General features: G+C 42.1%; 2 protein-coding genes across 6 annotated transcripts in view; one reads left to right on the top strand and one right to left on the bottom strand.

Annotated features, from left to right (window-relative positions):
- Positions 1-7,126, top strand: part of TARDBP (TAR DNA binding protein) — a 7,892-nt gene extending 766 nt beyond the window's left edge. The window contains exons 2-7 of one of the 3 annotated variants that reach the window (XR_826102.1): positions 290-537; positions 2,053-2,216; positions 2,446-2,586; positions 3,219-3,389; positions 3,756-4,967; positions 5,948-7,126. Coding sequence is in view for 1 of the 3 variants with exons in the window: in XM_010849902.1 (XP_010848204.1) it covers positions 300-537; positions 2,053-2,216; positions 2,446-2,586; positions 3,219-3,389; positions 3,756-4,286 (1,245 nt within the window). In the remaining 2 variants the exon portion in view is untranslated. The other 2 variants (XR_826101.1, XM_010849902.1) reach the window with 2 other exon arrangements.
- Positions 7,127-7,405: 279 nt separating this feature from the next.
- MASP2 (mannan-binding lectin serine peptidase 2) overlaps positions 7,406-20,439 on the bottom strand; it is a 15,454-nt gene continuing 2,420 nt past the window's right edge. The window contains exons 5-11 of one of the 3 annotated variants that reach the window (XM_010849898.1): positions 18,816-19,012; positions 18,595-18,742; positions 15,028-15,146; positions 13,201-13,279; positions 10,932-11,063; positions 10,357-10,431; positions 7,406-9,132 (exon numbers count right to left, since the gene is read on the bottom strand). In XM_010849898.1, coding sequence (XP_010848200.1) covers positions 8,366-9,132; positions 10,357-10,431; positions 10,932-11,063; positions 13,201-13,279; positions 15,028-15,146; positions 18,595-18,742; positions 18,816-19,012 — 1,517 coding nt within the window. In that variant the 3' untranslated portion in view covers positions 7,406-8,365. Of the gene's footprint in view, positions 9,133-10,356; positions 10,432-10,931; positions 11,064-13,200; positions 13,280-15,027; positions 15,147-18,594; positions 18,743-18,815; positions 19,013-20,215; positions 20,331-20,439 lie in introns of those variants that run through there. The other 2 variants (XM_010849899.1, XM_010849900.1) reach the window with 2 other exon arrangements.

The following is a 20,439-nucleotide window of genomic DNA, read 5'->3' as shown; positions in this document are numbered from 1 at the left end:
CCCCCCGCCTTGCCACTAGCATGCCATCTGAGACTAGTTTCACAATGGCAGCACTTGATGTATAGTAGGCATTCATCAAATACTTAATGAACTAGCGAGGCATTACATTTTAATAGCTATCCTTGCCTTTACTTTCTCGTTTTTCGGGGATAATCAACACCTGTAAGAATCCAGAGACCAGAGAATTTTTCTACAAGTTACAAAACAGTGACGTATACATCAGCTGGGATAAGGAAACAGTTACTTTGACCACAATTGTTAAGTCATTTGTATCTCTTTTCCCTTTAAGAGAAACAAAGATGTCTGAATATATTCGGGTAACCGAAGATGAGAATGACGAGCCCATTGAGATACCATCGGAAGACGATGGGACAGTGCTGCTGTCCACGGTTACAGCCCAGTTTCCAGGGGCATGTGGGCTGCGCTACCGGAATCCAGTGTCTCAGTGTATGAGAGGTGTCCGTCTGGTAGAAGGAATTCTGCACGCCCCCGATGCTGGCTGGGGGAATCTGGTATATGTTGTCAACTATCCCAAAGGTTTGTTGCCATTTGGTTTTGCAGTGATCCTAAAGTATAGGTTTGTATCTCGTTCTCAAGCATAGATCATGGTCTCTTCGTGGTAAACCATCTCCTATTTATTGCCCAAGTATTTCTTCAAAAGTTACTGTCAGACAAGCTTGGAAGACCACTAAATGAGTGAGAATTGGAATACAGAACATGTTTTTAAAACTATGTGTTTAATTATCTGCACTAATTTTGCTGAACTAATGCCAAGTTTAAGAAATTAAGAATGCTTTGCAGTTCTATCAGTCTGTTGAAAATAGTCCTCTGAAGTGCCTCAATATTTTGGTTTGTTCTTAATCCTTGCAAGCTACGTCATTCATTCAGCTAATTTTACTCCTTTTTTTTTCCCCCTTAAATGAACATCAGTTGCAATAGCCCAAATCTTGAAGTAATTCAGTCCTAATTATAGTTTTAGGTCTGGGCTTTTTCTCACTGTGTCTTATCAGTGATGGTTTTAATCTAAAAGGAAGCATGAAGATTTAGAAGTGTGCCAAGGAACTAAGTACATTTTATCAGTAGGTACTTTGTGCTAGTTGATAGATCTGTTACTTTTATTGTAACTTTATATTGCAACAAAGGTGTACTATTTGGTCAGTATTTAAGATGTTGCCTCAAGAGATTTTTTCATGTATCAAGAAAAATTTTACTGGAATCAACTTGGTTTCTTTTAGTCTGCAGTTTCTTGATCCATTGGTTGTAGATAAATACTTACCCAAATTTGAAATGTCATTTAGATAGTAATGTATTGATGTAGGTTCATAGTTGTAACAAGTGTACCACCCTGGTAGGGGATTTTTATAATGGGGTGGGGCTCTGCCTGTGTAGAGGGAAGGGTATATGGGAAATATGCCTTCCTCAATTTTGCTGTGAACATAACGCTACTCCAAAAAATGGTCTGTCTTTTGTCCAAATGTCATTGAGTTTCTCTGCTCTTCCAAATACTGGTTTTTTTTTTTTAATAACCTTAAGTTTCTGTTATTATAAAATTAATGTGAGTTTGATGTTGAAAGTTTGGACATAAAACAGAAAAACTGAAATCAGCCTTAAAAATCTATAACTGGAAATTACAGTTGCTAATTTTGTGGTAGTCAGATTATTGACATTAAAATAAGCAAGGAAATATATTTAATAGGCACAAAGATAGTATCATTGTTTTTCAACCTGTTTTTTTTCCTTCCTTAATGTATTTTAAAGTGAAAATAAAGGAACTTTTGTTTTGATACATCTTTTGAGAGGGGAGAACATACAGTTGTAATCTTGAGCTGTTACAGAACCAGAGGTTAGAATCCCCAGATTGGCTCCAGAAAAGCAACCGAGCCACTTATTTAAGCCTTATTCTGTCCATGAGAGCTAACATCACTCATTACCAGAAGTTTCCAGTGTCTTACTATTCCTAGAATGTTTTTGTTTCTCATTTCTGCATGAAGGGGGTGAAGTGTTTAAAGTGTTAAATGAATGTTCTAAAAGATTTCTGCTCATTTTGTTTAGATAACAAAAGAAAAATGGATGAAACAGATGCTTCATCAGCAGTGAAAGTGAAAAGAGCGGTCCAGAAAACATCTGATTTAATAGTGTTGGGTCTCCCATGGAAAACAACTGAACAGGATCTGAAAGATTACTTCAGTACCTTTGGAGAAGTTCTTATGGTTCAGGTAAGCTTTGGTTTCACTTAACAGTTTTTCAGTGAATGAGCGTCCAGAACTCCTTGTTCTGGTGATGCTACCCTTCATGTTCAGTAGGTGATATTTTTAATATTTATTATATGTATGCGTAATGGGTGCTGAAAAGAAATTTGGTTTATACTATTTCCCTTCATGTGTGTACTCTGGGTTGGTTATATGTGTGTGTAGATTTAGTGAATTTAAATGATTTTTTTTCTAGGTCAAGAAGGATATTAAAACTGGTCATTCAAAAGGGTTTGGCTTCGTTCGCTTCACGGAATATGAAACCCAGGTGAAAGTAATGTCACAACGACATATGATAGATGGACGATGGTGTGACTGTAAACTTCCAAATTCTAAGGTACTTTCTCTTGTTTTCTCTGCTTTGGCCATTTGTGGTGACAAACTTAATTAAAAGACACTGTAAAATAAAACATTACAATTGGAAAATGTGGCGGGGTGTGTTCTTGAAATCTTTTGTTAAAAGTCTCAGGACCTTAATGCATGGTGAATATTTTATATATTTGTTTGAAATACTTAGTTTATTGCTTCTCCAGAATAAAACATGATTCATTTTATTCTTTCTCTTGTTATTTAATGAATTAGCAATTTCTTACATAGTTACATGTGAACAGAGAATATGTGGATCTCGTTAGTGTTAACAAAGACAATTAGAATATGTTGATCTTGTTACAAAAGCCTTACTTATTCCAAGCAAGCAAGACTTGCTTATTTGGAACATTATCCTCTTTGCCAGGACATTTCTAATTCATCAACTTTCCTTAATCCAAATATACTTTCATCAGCTTTAAAATTAAAAGCATTGAAGTCTTACAAGAAGATGTGCTAATACAAAAAAGAAAGGATGTACCTACTTTTTAAGCACTCACCTAAAGAAAAGGCAGGTAGATTGTGTTACATCCTCCACCAGAATGCTGTTTTCATTGCTTGTAAAATATTTCTGATGGTTTTTCTTCCTTTTGATTTGATCAGCAAAGCCCAGATGAGCCTTTGAGAAGCAGAAAGGTGTTTGTTGGGCGTTGTACAGAGGACATGACTGCTGATGAACTGCGGCAGTTCTTTTGCCAGTATGGAGAAGTGGTAGATGTCTTCATCCCCAAACCGTTCAGGGCTTTTGCCTTTGTTACGTTTGCAGATGATCAGGTATTTTTCTCTTAATAACTTTGCCCCAGTTAGGTGATTTCTGTTGAACATTGCCCTTCCAGCTAATTACCATCCTTACTAACTAAGCTCTCTGACCCTGTATTTGGGTCTGAATATTTGTGATTAGGTATATTTTTAATATGTGACATTTAAGTGGGAGTGTTACACATCCTTTGAAAATGAACGGAAAAATCCCTGCTGCCATTACTATAAAGCTAAAGGCTATTTTATGGGTTTAAAGGAAATAAGTGCTCCTTGCTGATTTTTTTCTCCAGTGTAGATGATGGCTTGAAATCTAAGTTTTATTGCTACTTTGTATGAATCAATGGTTTAATCTCCTCTATTTACATCCCTTATTTTTTATAGGTTGCCCAGTCTCTTTGTGGAGAGGACTTGATCATTAAAGGAATCAGCGTACATATATCCAATGCTGAACCTAAGCACAATAGCAATAGACAGTTAGAAAGAAGTGGAAGATTTGGTGGTAATCCAGGTGGCTTTGGGAATCAGGGTGGATTTGGAAATAGTCGAGGGGGTGGAGCGGGTTTGGGAAACAATCAGGGTAGTAATATGGGTGGAGGGATGAACTTTGGTGCTTTTAGCATTAACCCAGCAATGATGGCTGCAGCCCAGGCTGCTCTGCAGAGCAGCTGGGGTATGATGGGCATGTTAGCCAGTCAGCAGAACCAGTCTGGCCCATCAGGTAATAACCAAAGCCAAGGCAACATGCAGAGGGAGCCAAATCAGGCTTTTGGTTCTGGAAATAACTCTTACAGTGGTTCTAATTCAGGTGCAGCGATTGGTTGGGGATCGGCATCAAATGCAGGGTCAGGCAGTGGTTTTAATGGAGGCTTCGGCTCTAGCATGGATTCTAAATCTTCTGGCTGGGGAATGTAGACATTGGGTTACAGTTAGTTGGTATACTGGTGGGAATTCAAATTTTTCTAAACTCATGGTAAGTATATTGTAAAATAACATGTAAGAATTTTCAAAATTGGTTTGTTCAGTGTGGAGTATATTCAGCAGTATTTTTGACATTTTTCTTTAGAAAAAGAGGAAGAGCTAAAGGAATTTTATAAGTTTTGTTACATAAAGGGTTGAAATATTGAGTGTTTGAACGTGAACTGCTGTTTGCCTGATTGGTAAACCAACACACTACAATTGATATCAAAGGGTTTCTCCTGTAATATTTTATCCCTGGACTGTCAAGTGAATTCTTTGCATGTTCAAAATGGAAACCATTGATTAGGACTACATTCTTTTCTCCTTGTTTTAATTTGAACCCCACCATATGGATTTCTTTCCTTAGGAAAATCTCCTCTTTGGAGATCATGGTGTCACAGTGGTTGGTTCTTTTGTTTTTTTTTGTTTTTGTTTTAACACTTGTCTCCCTTCATATACAAAAGTACAATATGAAGCCTTCATTTAATCTCTGCAGTTCATCTCATTTCAAATGTTTATGGAAGAAGCACTTCATTGAAAGTAGTGCTGTAAATATTCTGCCATAGGAATACTTCTGTCTACATGCTTTCTCATTCAAGAACTCGCCATCACGCTGCGCAGGCTGCGTCTTTGACGGTGGGTGTCCCATTTTTATCCGCTACTCTTTATTTCATGGAGTCGTATCAACGCTATGAACGCAAGGCTGTGATATGGAACCAGAAGGCTGTTTGAACTTTTGAAACCTTGTGTGGGATTGATGGTGGTGCCGAGGCATGAGAGGCTAGTATGAGCGAGAAAAGGAGAGAGCGCGTGCAGAGACTTGGTGGTGCATAATGGATATTTTTTAACTTGGCGAGATGTGTCTCTCAATCCTGTGGCTTTGGTGAGAGAGTGTGCAGAGAGCAAGGATAGCAAATAATGTACGAATGTTTTTGCATTCAAAGGACATCCACATCTGTTGGAAGACTTTTAAGTGAGTTTTGTTCTTAGATGACCCACGTTAGCTGAATGTGTTAAGTGAAACGATACTTGTATTTCCCTTACCCCTTTGTCAACTGCTGTGAATGCTGTATGGTGTGTGTTCTCTTCTGTTACTGATCTGTAAGTGTGGTAATGTGAACTGAAGCTGATGGGTTGAGAACATGGACTGAGCTTGTGGTGTGCTTTGCAGGAGTACTTGGAAGCAGAGTTCACCAGTGAGCTCGGGGTGTCTCAAAGCAGGGTGGAAGTTCTCATGTCTGTTAGCTACCCATAAGAATGCTGTTTGCTGCAGTTCTGTGTCCTGTGCTTGGATGCTTTTTATAAGAGTTGTCACTGTTGGAAATTCTTAAATAAAACTGATTTAAATAATATGTGTCTTTGTTTTGCAGCCCTGAATGCAAAGAATTCATAGCAGTTAATTCCCCTTTTTTTGACCCTTTTGAGATGGAACTTTCATAAAGTTTCTTGGCAATAGTTTATTTTGCTTCAAATAAACTTATTTGAAAAGTTGTCTCAAGTCAAATGGATTCATCACCTGTCATGCATTGACACCTGATACCCAGACTTAATTGCTATTTGTTCTTGCATTGTCCAAAGTGAAAAGTTTTTTTTGTTTTTTGTTTTTTCAAATCTAGTTTTTAATAAGTCTGGGTGACCACACCTAAAATGGTAAGCAGTACCCTCCAGCTTTTTCTTAGTGCCTCTGTGCATTTGGGTGATGTTCTATTTACATGGCCTGTATAAATCTCCATTGGGAAATCATCCTTCTAAAAATATTCTTATTTGAAGGAGTGGGCAAAGCAATGTTAATTTAAAATGCTTTGTAGCAAAGCCTATCAATTGAAATGAAGGGAATATCAGCACCTTTCTAGATGGGGATTTGAAAAGTGGAATTAATTGCAATAGGGATAAAGTAGAAGAAACCACAAATTATCTTGTGCCTGAAATCCATTAAGAAGCCTGATAGCTTTAAGAACTAGCAGGGTGGGTTGTCTGTCTGTGGAAGTGTTAAGTGAAAGGGGCTTTGTCTTCCAAAGGTGGGGAGATAGTATAATGTCAAATAAATCTACAAAACTCAAGACTCTCACGGTGCATTGTTAAGTATGTAAAAGCAATAATATATTGATTCTCTATTGTACTTAAAATGTAACTAACTTATGTGAGAGTCAGCTCCTTTTCTAGTGGAAGAATGTAACAGTTTTTGTGTTGATGATTTACCTAATGCCCTTATCTAATTAGATTATGATAAATAGGTTTGTCATTTTGCAAGTTATGTGTTTTAAACTTTTATAAATGAAGTCGTCTTTTAGGCTTATGGTCGCCACATTGTTTTATTCAGTTTCCTCTGTAAAGGATCTTGCGTTGTTTTAATTTTTTTTTTCTGCATCTAAATTGCATGATTTCCAAACCCTGTACCATCTGAATTTTGCATTTTAGCACTTGCACTATTACTCAGCAGCAGTAACATGGTAACTTAAAATGGTATTCGGGGACCTCCAAAGACTAAACTGACAAGCCTTCAAGAAGCCCAGGGGTAAGTTAACTTTGTCAATGGCATGGTTTTAATCCCTTATTTACACTTGTATAAATCTAGTTACCAGTCTTAGAAGGCTTTCAATGTTGAGTAGCCTTCTATTAACATGTTTATGGTACTGCATAGCTATGGGTATTTAATTCTACCCTAAAAAAAAAAAATTGAAGTTTAGAAGTAAACTATTTGGCAAAGATTTGTTTAAGTCTATTTGGTCATCTAAATGCATTCATTCTAAAAACTTTTTTGAACCAGTTGAATAAAAATTTTTGTTGCCACCACAGTTTAGTGTCTGGAGTCTTACTGGAAAAATACAGTTTCTTTTTTTATTTATGTGACAAAGATGCTGGAAAGTTAGCTTTAAAAAGTGAGTCTCTAGAAGTTGCACTTTATATGTACAAGAGAAGTTAGTTGAAATCACAGTGAATTTCTACATAATAATGGTGACTCTTTGGCTAGAATGAGGAATTTTGTTGAGTGTTAGGTATTAAAACTTTTTAGGGAGGCCAACTAAATGAAATTTTTTAAGGTTGGGTCAGGGCTTAAATTTTGTCCTTAGGAAAGATGTTAAGTACATAGTAATTCAGATGTATGTGATAATTAGAATAGTTTTTTGTTGTTGATTACTAGGAGAGCAACTCTCAACTGTGTATTTAAGTTCTGTACTCAGCTGTTGTACGATGTGTAATCTATTTTTAAGTGTGCCCAAGTATTTCATGTTCATGGTAAGAAAAAAAACTACATTTATTAATAATACTGCCACTTATTTTTAATATATTTCTTATGAAAATGCCACTTTTGAATCAACTGTCTTCTGAATTTGAACATTATTTAGGTTATTTCCAAGTGCTAGGAATATTCTCACAGCTAAATTAAAATCTTAGCATTGTAATTACCAGGTCAAAGACTATGCACGCTTTTAAGACTTGTGAAATATATTGCCAAATTGTCCTTTAGAAAATCTCTTGACAATGTGAAATAGTGCTGTTCGTGTTCTTTGGCAGTTTTTTATAATTAAAAAATGATAGTGTTGGTTTTAACATGGAAATCAATCTATACATAGGCCAAAGTGTTGCTATTTCCAATTTATCTACCCAAGAAAAACATTCAAAGTAACTCCTGAACCAATACTGCTGTAATATATAATATTCTCAGATCAATAAGAACAAATACAAAAATAGTTAAAGAACATGAATAGGAAATTTCATAGAAATGCAAATGGATAGTAGAAAAAGACACTGGACTTTGTTAAGTAAGTAAATGGAGATTTAATCCATGAGTTTGTAATGGATTGGCCAAGATGAGTATCACTACAGTGGCTTATGTCCCCTTAAATCAAAGAGTTAAGTAGTGGAAGAGTGGCTAGTGGACACATGCCTGAAAGGCAGGCTCACCTGCAGTCTGGTTCAGTTGGGGTGGAATGGCAGCGCTCCTGTTCATGTTTCTCAGGTCAATTTGCCACTAAGATCTTTTACGGATATTTTTTAAAACAAAGAATCACGTACTAGCTGAAGACACAAAGTTAAAAATTACTACTAATGATGCTCTTGATCCAGGGAATGTAGTTTATGACTTTGGTGTAGACCCCATACTGATCTGCTTCCCCACAATTAATGGAACCCCAGGACACTATTCCTCCCACAAACCACTTCTGGGTCTCATTATCTAGAAACACTAATGCCCCCCCACTGTCACCTCTACAGCTGTCCTTGCCCCCACTTTGCAAGCCAGCACAAAGCATGTTATCAGTTACCCTTCCGTCTGGATAGGACTTCTTTTCGTAGGCAGCAGTACATTTTTGATGGTCAACAACTGGTATGTCAATAAACTTTAGATTTCTGGCAAGAAACCCTCTTTGGGTTAATCCCCATCCAGATGCAGTTCCAATGTCATTTGTCCTCATGAAAGATTCTGCTTCTTTTCTTGGCAAACAAATAGGCATGATGTTGCTGTTGATTGCAACTTTGTTCTTCAGTTTAATCAGTGCTATGTCGTTATCGTAACCAGCATCATGAATGTAACTTTCATGTATAAAAATGGCCTCCGCCCAGGCTTGTGTATAATTAGGTGATATTCTCTTCAGGGCACCCATTCTAATCTGTAGGGAGGCAGTGTCTTCCTTTTGGTCATATACAGCATGAGCAGCTGTTAGGATCCAGTTGTCGTACAGAAGTGCACCTGCTGCCATAGTTTTACCTAGTAACAGCACTTGCCAAGGAAAATAACCAAGCTTTGCGTTTTGTCCTCCATATATACGACCTTCTGTAGTACGGGTGGATATTCCACACACTGGGGAAATAAGCAGATGTATAGAGGCTTTACAGAAACCTGATGGTGTTTTTCTCTAATTATTACCACTTTGGAGTTGTCAATTACTCATGTTTCATGTCACCCAAAAATTGTATCACACGAATTGGTGTTTGTCCACCTGTACAGGCAAGTGAGTATAGTATATATATGTTTTACTGCTCGAAACATTGTTCAAAGATCCGATAAAACCATTCGGTATTTTTTAGCTCCTCAGAAAATGAGGTGAGTGAAAATTAATATGTAGAAACTAATTTGTTTTGCCAAAGTAACTTGGTCTCAGGACTGGGGATGTGTTCGGTAGGGCTAACAGGAGTTGTCTGAGCTGGTGTGCACAGGAAGTGAAAGTAAATAACCTCTCCATTGCTTCTGTTTTCCTCCTTGTAAAATGGGGTATCTACACTGTAGTTCTGGGAAAGCAGGAACTAGGGTCAGTATCATAGGATTTGCAGACTACTTTCACCTTTGAACATTTAAATGTTTTAAAAATGAGAATGTTACAGTTGTAGCCAGGAACCTTCAGGTTCAGAAATTATTTCTGGTCTAGTTGTTCCTTCCAGACACTAGACTTTACTGTATATTGCTAACTAAATATGCTTATTAATGTAGCAAATCTGTTTCCTGTTGTGGCAGAATACTCTTATGAAAGCTTATAAACATTGTGTCAACTGAGAAGACTAAACCCAGTAACAGGGGTAATGGATATACTATTACTTTTCTGATTTTTTTTCTTCTTTGTCAACTATATCTTCAGAGCCAATTCTGGTAAAAACTTTTTCTGAGTACTATTAAAAGGCAAATTGCATTAATGTTTAAAAACTAGATGTCATTGGAAACAATTGCTTAGGGAAATAATGAGGTTATTAGCTTTGGGTTTTAATAGCATTTCTATAGAGAAGAAAAGTAACAGAAGAACTCGTGTTTATAAATGTATAAATGGTTCAAGATAATTTTAAGTATTTAATTTTTTATGCTTGCCTAGTTGTAAGGTCAAAAATAATCAAATGACTGATGCAGTCAGGACCTAACAAACCTCTCCACATGGAAAGGGGTAATGAGAACATATTATTTGGAAATAATAAGTTGGTCTAAGAGCCAAGTGCTGAAGTTACATTTCTGCCAACACAGCTAAAGCCCTACTTACTGTCTTCTACCCAGTTCTACTTTCCATCAATTACAAATCTCTTGTATAAATGTATCCATTACCAGGCTCACAGACTGGGAGTGATTTTTCTCTTTTGGAGCTCGTCCAGAATCCATCAGCCTCACACACATATTTACCTGCAAATCATTGGAAAAACAAAAATGTTTAACTGCATGTAAAAGGTGGTTGTCATTTGCTTGAATACCCCCTTGAAAAATGTTGATTCTTGAGCATCAGTGGGAAATAGAGGTTCTGAATAACCGTTTTACATGATTTCATAAATAAGAGGTCTCTGCATTACCATGTTTGCTTGCAAAGTGGAAACCTTTTAGACGTGTAACTTGAATATGTATCAAGATCTCAAGTGCTTAATGATAAGGTTTTGACTTGTTAAATTAAACCATTTGGAATATATTGTGTGTTTGTGGTAGTCATTTACTAGATAAGATCTGTTTTCAGATTCTTGTAAATTGACATTAAAGTCACTTCAGCTGCAATATTTCACTTAGCAGGTGGGAGACGTGCCTTTTAATCTTTTGCCTAGCCTTAGCCAAAAATGTTGGGTAAGTTTATTTTCAGATCATGAGGGCTTAGGTTCCAAATATTACCCACCCCCAACTTGGAACAGTTTGCTTACCATCGTTGGTTGTCATCGTGTAGAACTCATTACAGCGGTATTTAACCACAGCCCTGTATGTGGTCACAGCAGGACCTGTGATGTACTCCACCTGGCCACTGGGTAGATCGTCAGGAGGGCCACAGTCCACAACTAATAAATAATAAATAATGGGAGAGGGAAGTCAGTTTGTGCTGAATTCTAACATTAAAATGATGTGTGGAGATTGTGATGGTGGTTGGCTGTGTGGTGCTGTAACCTGAAGGCACATTCAAGGTGGACATCATTTCATCTCTGAAAATGAGCATCACCCTAAGTGTGGTTTTAAAGCGTCACTCCTTCCTATCCCTCAGTAAATGGCTAGATTGAAGTGAAGGCCCTGGGCAAGGAGGGTAGGATGCTTTCCCTAAAGGAAGGGGATTTGGAACCACTTGGACTTCCTTAGCATTCCCACATGTAAAAAAAGTGGTTGGCATTTATTGAATATCTCCTCGTGCAACAAAATTGCAACAGAAGAAAACAGCGCGGCGTGCAGGTGGCATGTACAGTCTGGCTCCATGTAAATGGTGCAATTTGATTGGCCTTAAGGGTAGAACAATACAAAAATGACTGAAGGACTCAGCTTGTTATGATCCTTAGCTTTTTAGAAGGCCTAGAAGTCATGCTACCTTGAGTTTGGGTTGGAATTCATACCTGTTCGGACATTAATGTGAAATAACTAACCCGTTTGTGAGAAAGTGGTATCAGTCTGAAAGTCATAGTTTTGTACACAATAAAACGTTGTTGATGTATTTCTGTGGATACTAAAAAAATAATACTTGGTTTTCAGCAGCTTAATAGCAGTGTATCTGGCTCTGTGCCAAGTGCTTAGTCCACATTGTCTATAATTTCTCCACAGGTAATATGCCCATAACCACAGAAGTGGCAAAACCAGGGCTCACACCCATACCTCTTACTCCAACACTCCCTTCAGTGCCAACTCTTACTGTTTTTTAAACTAAAAATTGGTGGTATATTGGTGGTATATTCTGACAGGAATATAAATTTTAGAGATGAAAATATTTAAATTCCCCTAGGAATTTTGTAGAAACCGTTGAACAAGATAGGTGAAGATATAGGTACAGAGGTATTAACTACAGCATCTGTAATGGTAAACGAAATAAAGATCGCATGGACTGAAAATCAGGTCTCATGGAATACTAGACAGTCATTAATAAGAATGAGCAGCTCTGTTAGTACTTGAATTGATGTGGAAAGATAGCCCAGCAATTATGGAGGGGAAGGGTAAACTGCAGTCAGATTTGAGAATCCCACTTTGGTTCAAAAGTATGTAATAGTGAAATACATTAGTATGAATAGCATAGGAGATAACGAATGTGAAGGAATGGACCCCAGTGTCCTAAAGGTATCAACAGTTTGAGGATTTGGGCAAGAGAGGTTTTCACTTTTTTTTGTTTTGTAAATTTGTTACTTCCACTAACATTGATGCTTTTGAACTGGGGTTCTTGGAGAAGACTTGAGAGTCCCTTGGACTACAAGGAGATCAGTCATTGGAAGGACTAATGCTGAAGCTGAAACTCCAATAGTTTGGCCACCTGATGTGAAGAACTAACTCATTGGAAAAGACCCTGATGCTGGGAAAGATTGAAGATGGGAGGAGAAGGAGACGACAGAGGATGAGATGGTTGGATGGCATCAGCAACTTGATGGACGTGACTTTGAGCAAGCTCCGGGAGTTGGTGATGGACAGGAAAGCCTGGCATGTTACAGTCCATGGGGTTGCAAAGAGTCGAACACAGCTGAGTGACTGAACTGAACATGTAACATAGTTCATTAGATACATGACTCAGTTCACAAAATGGTAATGGACATTGTCATCCCAGTTTGATGTGGATATATGTCTGTGTGTATGTACGTGTATATACACATACACATACCGCAGTTGTCTGCATCAAGTGGTGGCCTGAACATGTTTGTATGTGTGATATATGTAACTGAGATATACACCAAAATAGCAACAGTGGTTATACTCTGATACAGTGGGATTATGAGTATTACAATGTAATTGTTCTCTATTCCCCATCTTTTTACTTAGAAAAGTACTTTTGCATACACTAAAGCAAATACTTTTCCTAGTAGCATGGTCCCATTTTAACTGCTTAAGAGTACACCTAGACACTGGGTAAGACAAGCATACTTAGAATTCAAGCCCTGATAAAATCATTTTCTAAAAAGACCAGAAGCAGTAGTAGCAGAAGCAGCTGCGGGCGTTGTGGTTGCACATACGTACTGCTGCACACTGGCATCGGTCGGTCCCAAGACCCGTCTTTCTGACAGACTGCAGCAAATGACTTCAGGGGTAAGTTACCCTAAAGAGGAATTGAGAAAATATTAATTTCCTCGTTTTCATCATAAAGCACTCCACAGTAGTTCCTCTTCCAGTGTTTCGAGAGATGCTCCCAAGGAGGGTGATGAACCCACATGACACAGCCCGGCTACCTCGATACATGTGTGTGCTTGGTAATGTCTTCTTGCGTGTGTCTCTCAAAGATGTTGACCTCTTGCAGCAGTTTTTGCTTTCCATTTTAATCCAAGAACATGTCAGATTTCAAGTTCCTGCTGATGCTGCACCATTTCTTTAAGTGCCAAAGGGTGATGGTCAGAAGTCTGGGGAAGGTCAACCTGATCAGGCATGGAATGAATATGTCTGGATTTTTCTACCCTGCAGCTATTAGCTGGAGGAAAGTCATTTAAAATACTTCCTTAAACTTCACAAGGGTGTTTTCTATCAGTTCCATTGCTAATATCTAGAAGGACATTTTTGACCTTGAGATATTTTCCTGAAACGGACTTTAAATGAAAGAAAGTGGCTTTGACAGAAGCTTTATGCTTCAAAGGAGAGCAGGATGATTTTTTTTTTCTTTCATCAGAGACTGAACAGGAAATACTAAAAAAAGAGAGTGAGACTTCCCTGGCAGTCCAGTGGTTATGGTTAGGACTTCAAGGTTTCACTGCCAGGGACTGGGTTCAATCCCTGGTCGGGGAACCACAAACAACGAGGCATAGCAAAATATATATATATCTTTAAAGATAATGGCTGATAAAACTAGATGTTCAATAGATGTTTATTTAAAAAGAAAAACAGATTTGCAGTTCAAGGAGCTATGGTAAGAGCCTGCCCAGAAGTTTGCGAATTGAGAAAAGTGTCTCACTTTTCTCCCCTCCACAGGACTGGATTGCATAGCCAGCTATCATTTCAGTGTTATTACTTTTTACCATTGGGATTCAGTGACAATTTTGAAGAACATAAAGAGGACATGTTAATCTCCTACCTGGGCCCCTAAAGCAACACACTAAGCATTTTTTGAAATTATCCTCCCTCTCCCTTAACAGTGGTCACTGTTTATAACTCTGCAGAATATACTGTTTGCAAGGGCTGTTTAATTTTTTGTGGGCCCAGGAGTTGTTTCAGGTAAAGGTCATTTGACCACGAGGAGTTTGATTATAGCAAGGTGATAACATAGAGCACAATGGCAAACATTTCAGTGGCTTTACCAGGGAACTGAGAAAGGTGTTCATTTATATCACCAGCGCTCCCCAAGACAAAGCTTTTTTAAATAGCAGAGTTCTGGGACTTCTGGTGGTTCAATGGTTAAGAATCCTCCTGCTAATGCAGAAGATGTGGGTTCAATCCCTGTTCCGGGAAGATTCCACATGCTGCAGAGCAATTAAGCCCTTCATCCTTGTGCTCAAGAGCCTGTGCTCCACAGCAAGAGAAGCTACCACTATGAGAAGCCCACACACTAACTAGAGAGTAGCCCCCGGCTTGCTGCAACTAGAGAAAACCTGAGCAGCAAGGAAGAACCAGCACTGCTATAAACAAATTAATTATTTTTTTTAAATAGCAGAATTCCTAAGAACAGAAATTTTTCTATAGCCATTTCTCTTAGCAAATGTATCATTTCTTTGAATTTTATTGTTTAATCACAGGGAAAAGAAACCACCATGCTGACAGCTGTTTTCCCATCTTCCTTTCACATACTTGCTGATATAAATGTGTATTCATTTAAAAACCATCATGATTGTGGTTGCAGTTAGCAGTTTTATATTAACTTACTTGCAGAAGTTCATAACCGGTCTCGCAGAAGACGGAGAAGTGGTCTTTCAGGATGTATTTGGCTTGCACAGGGGAGATGCGGCCATTAGGTGGCGCCAATGGATCAGGGCAAGGCTCAGCTGAGCAAGGAAATGAGACGAATGGGTTTGGCTGTGGTCTACAGCAGGCAAGTCTGAATTGAGCAATTAGAAGTTCTTGATTTATAAGTGAAACACTTATTGTGTAGAGAGAGCTTTCCACAAGTGGGATAGAGTTCTTAAGATTTAAATCCAAAGGCAAGATTAAATTTTCCGTTGCTTACTGTACAAATTAGGATTTGTTGTCTGGCCTGGGCTTCAGCCAAAGTGATGGAAAGAAAATCAGGCATGCAATAAGGGAGCATGGTCATTGCAAAGGGTGTGTCTGGTCCCCACCAGGGGCCTCACACACACTGCAGAGAACTGGGGAATGTAACGGGGGCAGTGGGGGCGGGAGTGGAGAAGAGTTGCACCACATGCATTTAAATCACAGGAAAGTCTCAGTTTCCTCATCCATAAGTCTGATGAGACTGTTTGCTCACCTCCTGGGGCTTTGTGAGGACTGAGTGTGAAGCACAGACGAACGTGCTTTGCTAATAAAGTGTTAGTCGTTCAGTTGTGTCCTACTCTTTGTGACCCCCATGGACTGTAGCCTGCCAGGCTTCTCCATCTGTAGGATTTCCCAGGCAAGAATACGGGAGTGGGTTGCCATTTCCTTCTCCAGGGGATCTTCCTGACCCAGGAAGTGAACTCAGGTCTCCTGCATTGCAGGCGGATTCTTTACCGGCTGAGTCACCAGGGAATAAGCACTGGAAGGGGATCAGTCCTGGGTGTTCTTTGGAAGGACTGATGCTAAAGCTGAAACTCCAGTACTTCAGTCACGTCATGCGAAGAGTTGACTCATTGGAAAAAACTCAGATGCTGGGAGGGATTGGGGGCAGAAGGAGAAGGGGATGACAGAGGATGAGATGGCTGGATGGCATCACCGACTCGATGGACATGAATTTGAGTGAAGTCCAGGAGTTCGTGATGGACAAGGAGGCCTGGTGTGCTGCGATTCATGGGGTTGCAAAGAGGCAGACACAACTGAGTGACTGAACTGAATTGAACTGAACTGAAGAGGTGGTCGCAGCCAGGGAGCCCTCCCAGCAGACCTCGTGGCTCAGAGCCAGACTGGCACCTGGGAAGCCTCTCCTGTCCCTCATGAGCATGTGCCCACAGGGCTCAGGACTGGCTTCCACTTTGGCCCCCAAACCCTGGCCTGTTGTCACCCCATGGCTTCAGCCCATCCCCCATGGCTGACAATCCCCCAAGGCCACCCCTCAGCCCACGCAGGCCATTTGCCTGTCCTCCACTTCCTCCAGTAGTCGATCTCTATGTGTCTGGGTGACTCTCAGTCCCAGGCAGGCCCCAGAGTCTCCAGGGACATCCCAGGGCTTACTGAGACCGTCTTAATCCCAGGCCAGGGTCCTGCTCACACCCTCCTTCACACACACTGCCAGGCCATGTGCTGGCCCCTTCTCACTCAGCAGCTGGCAAACCTGACTTTTCCCTCCTACTCGCTCTGAAACCAGTACTCCAGGTTTAGAAATTTTATTACTTTGACCCACAGGAAAACAAAAGGCTTTTAAATAATGAAATGTTTGGGACTTCCCTGGCCATCCAGTGGTTAAGACTTTACCTTCCAACACAGTGGGGTGTGGGTTCGATCCCTGGTCAGGGAGCTAAGATACTATATGCCTCGGCCAAAAAAACAAAAACAGAGGCAATACTGTGGCGAATTCAATAAAGACTTTAAAAATGGCCCACATCAAAAAAAAAGAAAAGGCTTCCCAAAGTGCTGGTCTCTGCCCTCCTGACCAGGCTCTCATTCTTTCCCACATGTCCAACAGAGGCGGCCCAAAGGTTAATCTTTGTTAATCCAGTCTCCTCATTTTAAAAAGTAATACCTCCTTCACACACACCCCATGCCTTCTACATTAGCCCACCAACCCCCACCTTTCCACAGAGATGTTATCCTTCATTAGATAATTGAGACATTATATCTCAGGAAAGTTACTTTAAGAAGCTCAGTGTCACACGGCCAGGAAGCAGGTGGCACTACAGCTGGGACATCAAGCTGGGCAGCCTGACCCTCAGCCTGCACTCTCAGCACAGCTTGGGCTGCAAATATTTTGCTTTGGAGTTTCTCCAGTTCAGTTACTCGGCCCTTCCAAAAACATCCTCAGAGACCAGTTGGCTGAGAGTGTCAACTGTCAGGGGGACAGTCACATCCAGCGGTCAGTGCCCAGAAGATGGGGGACTTGGACTCGTGTCTAAGGAGGAAGTACCAAGAACCATCCAGTGTGTGAGGGTCTGTCATGAGGAAGAGGTGGGGAAAGCCCAAGAGGCCTGGAGGGTGGAGGCGGATCAGGGAGGCAGAGTGTAGCCCCAGCTGCAGATGCCCTGTCCAAACTCTGTGTGACGGGAGCCCCCGTCTCTGCCCACCCCATCACACCCACTGCAGCTTCACACCAAGAAAGATGGAGCCTCTGGGCTTTTGCACATAACAGTTCCCTTGCCCTTGGGACAACACCCTTCCATATTCCTCCCTTTACCTCTCCCTTCTCCCCTGAAGCAGGTTATAAGACCCTTGTGTGACAGGTGTCTTCCCTACACTCAGAGGGAAGACTTATCACCAAAGACAAAGGGATGCCAAGAAGAATCCTAACAAACAAGGCTGGCTACATTTGAGTCATTGAAGGGACTGAGGCTGAAGCTGAAGCTCCAACACTGGCCACCTGATCCCAAGAACTGACATTGGAAAAGACCCTGATGCTGGGCTTTCTCAGGGTAGGAGAAAAACGGGACGACAGAGGATGAGATGGTTGGATGGCATCACCGACTCGATGGACATGAATTTGAGCAAGCTCCAGGAGTTCATGATGGACAGGGAAGCCTGGCATGCTGCAGTCCATGGGGTCGCAAAGAGTCAGACATGACTGAGTGACTGAACAACAAGTTTCCCCCAGTTCACCACCCTTACTTTATATTCCTCAACCTGTCACACTCCTTAGCAGACCCAGCACAGAAGTACACAGCTGTGTCTCTGGGTCTTCATTTCCTTAGGAAGGCAGTTGTGCCATGTAAAGCGTGGAGTGTGTGTAGAGTGTTAGTCACTCAGTCGTGTCCAATTCTTTGTGACCCCATGGACTGTAGCCCAACAGGCTCCTCTGTCCATGGGATTCTCCAGGCAAGAATGCCAGAGTAGGATGCCATTCCCTTCTCCAGGGGCTCTTCCTGACCTAGGGAGTGAACCCAGGTCTCCTGCATTGCAGGCAGATTCATAGCATCTGAGCCACTGGGAAGCCCTAGTGCCACATAAAACTTACATGAAATGAACAAGTATACTTTTTCCCATTAACCTTTCAGTTTGCTTTTCAGACTTATCCAGGGACACTGAGCAGGTTAAGGAAAAATTGTCCCTTCCCAGTTTCCGGGGCCCAGCCAGGAAGAGTTCCATCCCTTGTGGTTCCTTGATGCTTCTGGAAGAGTCCCTACCTGCCCTCACCTGTGCTGTTGTATCGGACCTTCCAGCCCATGTGGTCCCCCGACTGATCGGTGGTAAAGGTGATGGTCACGGTATTGCTCTTGGTTTCAATCCTGCTGGGCAATGTCTTCCCACAGAACGGGCCGTATTCCGCCTTGTCTGTTCGAATCTGAAAACGGAGAGATACCCGTCACCCCAGGACCTACCGGGCCAGGATGAGGTGGGGGCCAGAGGAACCAGACCTTGAGGGAGTCGTAGGGGCACAGGGTCTCGGGGTGCGTCTCCACGTCAAAGGACTCCACAAAGTCCAAGATGACGTGGAATCCCTCCTCCAAGTGGATGCTGTAGGTGCAGCTGGAGAGTTTGGGGTATGGCTGTGGGTATTCAGGGCTGCTGAGCTCCCCAGACCGGGCAGTGAAGACCTGGTCAGAACACAGGGCTGGGGAGAGGGGGGAAGACAGGCACGGTGAGCCGGGCACAGAAGCCTGGCTCAGGCTACTGGTCGAGCTCAGACACCAGCCCCAGAAGCCCTTCCAGAGACAGGACACTCCACCCAGGGGCTGAAGGGACAGTTTAGGGAGGGGCTTCCTCTGGCTTCCAGGCTTTAGCTGACACCCTCGACACTTGAATGTACATTCTCTGGGGCTGCACTCACACCCCCAGGGAAGGTGGGGGCCCTAGGCCAAGGCTTCTGTTGCAGGAATCACTGGGCCAGAGTCCCAATTCCAGGAATGAGGGGTGTGGGATTTGCCCGGGGGAAGGAGGCACCAAGAGAAGAGAAGGGGACTTTCCTTATTCCCCAGGAACTGGGTGGGGAGTGGATGGGAGGAGGGATATCTCCTTGGGCTGAGGGTCACCCACCCACCCCTGACTCTAGCAACCCCCAAGTTCATCTCCCCCAGTCTTGGACAGTCCAGCCCAGCCTCCCTTGGGCCCTCCCCCCACCCACCTTCCCTGGATCAAGACAGGGGGGCAGTTGAGGGAAGTTCAAGTCCACATTGATCACAGATGAGTCTGGTGCCCACATTCCCCACTGAAACAGCTGATTCTGCCTTTGAAGAGGGAAGTCAGCATCACTCATGGGAGGGTCCTGCCCCCCTCCCCCAGGTGGTGGTGCAGGGGACATTTCAGGAAGTAGGAGCCCAGCACTGCCTTTCTTCTTCTACGTGGCTGCTTCCCAGGGTGCAGAGGCAGTCAGCCCCAGATGTGGGGGACCAGATTACCTGTCAGTGAGTTGATGGGCAATCAGTTTCCATCCATCAAAACCTCCCTGGCCTCTTCTGCTCTGGGTCAGGCTTCCCCTAGCCCATCACACACAGGACCTGAATTGCCCTCTGAATAGGAAGTGGACCCAAGGATGCTCTGAGCCCAGTCCTTGGATTCCTGGTAGGGGAGCAGCAAGAGCTTGGCTGCCCTGTGGGAACTCAGGCAAGCCTATGCCCCCTCTCTGGACCTCAAGGCCCCACCATCAAAACGAGGGTGGAAGTAGAGCAAGCCCTTCTGGGAAAGACGCCTGTGGCCCCATGGAGGGGGCCACCCCACCAACTGGGGCCCCTCAGACTGAGATGAGGGTGGAAGAGGAGAGGGGCCAGGAAGCACATCACGGCCCTCCCCGACTGTCCCCCCAGAGACAGGCAGCAGGTGGAGGTGGAGCCACGTTTATTGTTAGGTCCAAGGGGGCGGTCAGTGGGGGCTGCAGACAGCAGCAGACTTGCCCAACCCAGACGGGAGCTGGAGGGGAGGCTAGAGGCTCTGCTCTGGAAGAGAACGGAGACAGGGAGAGACACGGGGGAGGGATGACTGAGCAGGGGGCGCAGGGTCAGCTTCGAGGGATGCGGCTGCTCACTCCCCAGGGCGCCAGCTGGT

Source organism: Bison bison, unplaced genomic scaffold (genome assembly GCF_000754665.1).
Source record: "Bison bison bison isolate TAMUID 2011002044 unplaced genomic scaffold, Bison_UMD1.0 scf7180017864289, whole genome shotgun sequence".
Lineage (NCBI taxonomy): Eukaryota > Metazoa > Chordata > Mammalia > Artiodactyla > Bovidae > Bison > Bison bison.
The sequence above is the reverse complement of the archived record's forward strand: the minus strand, read 5'-3'. Positions and strand labels throughout refer to the sequence as shown.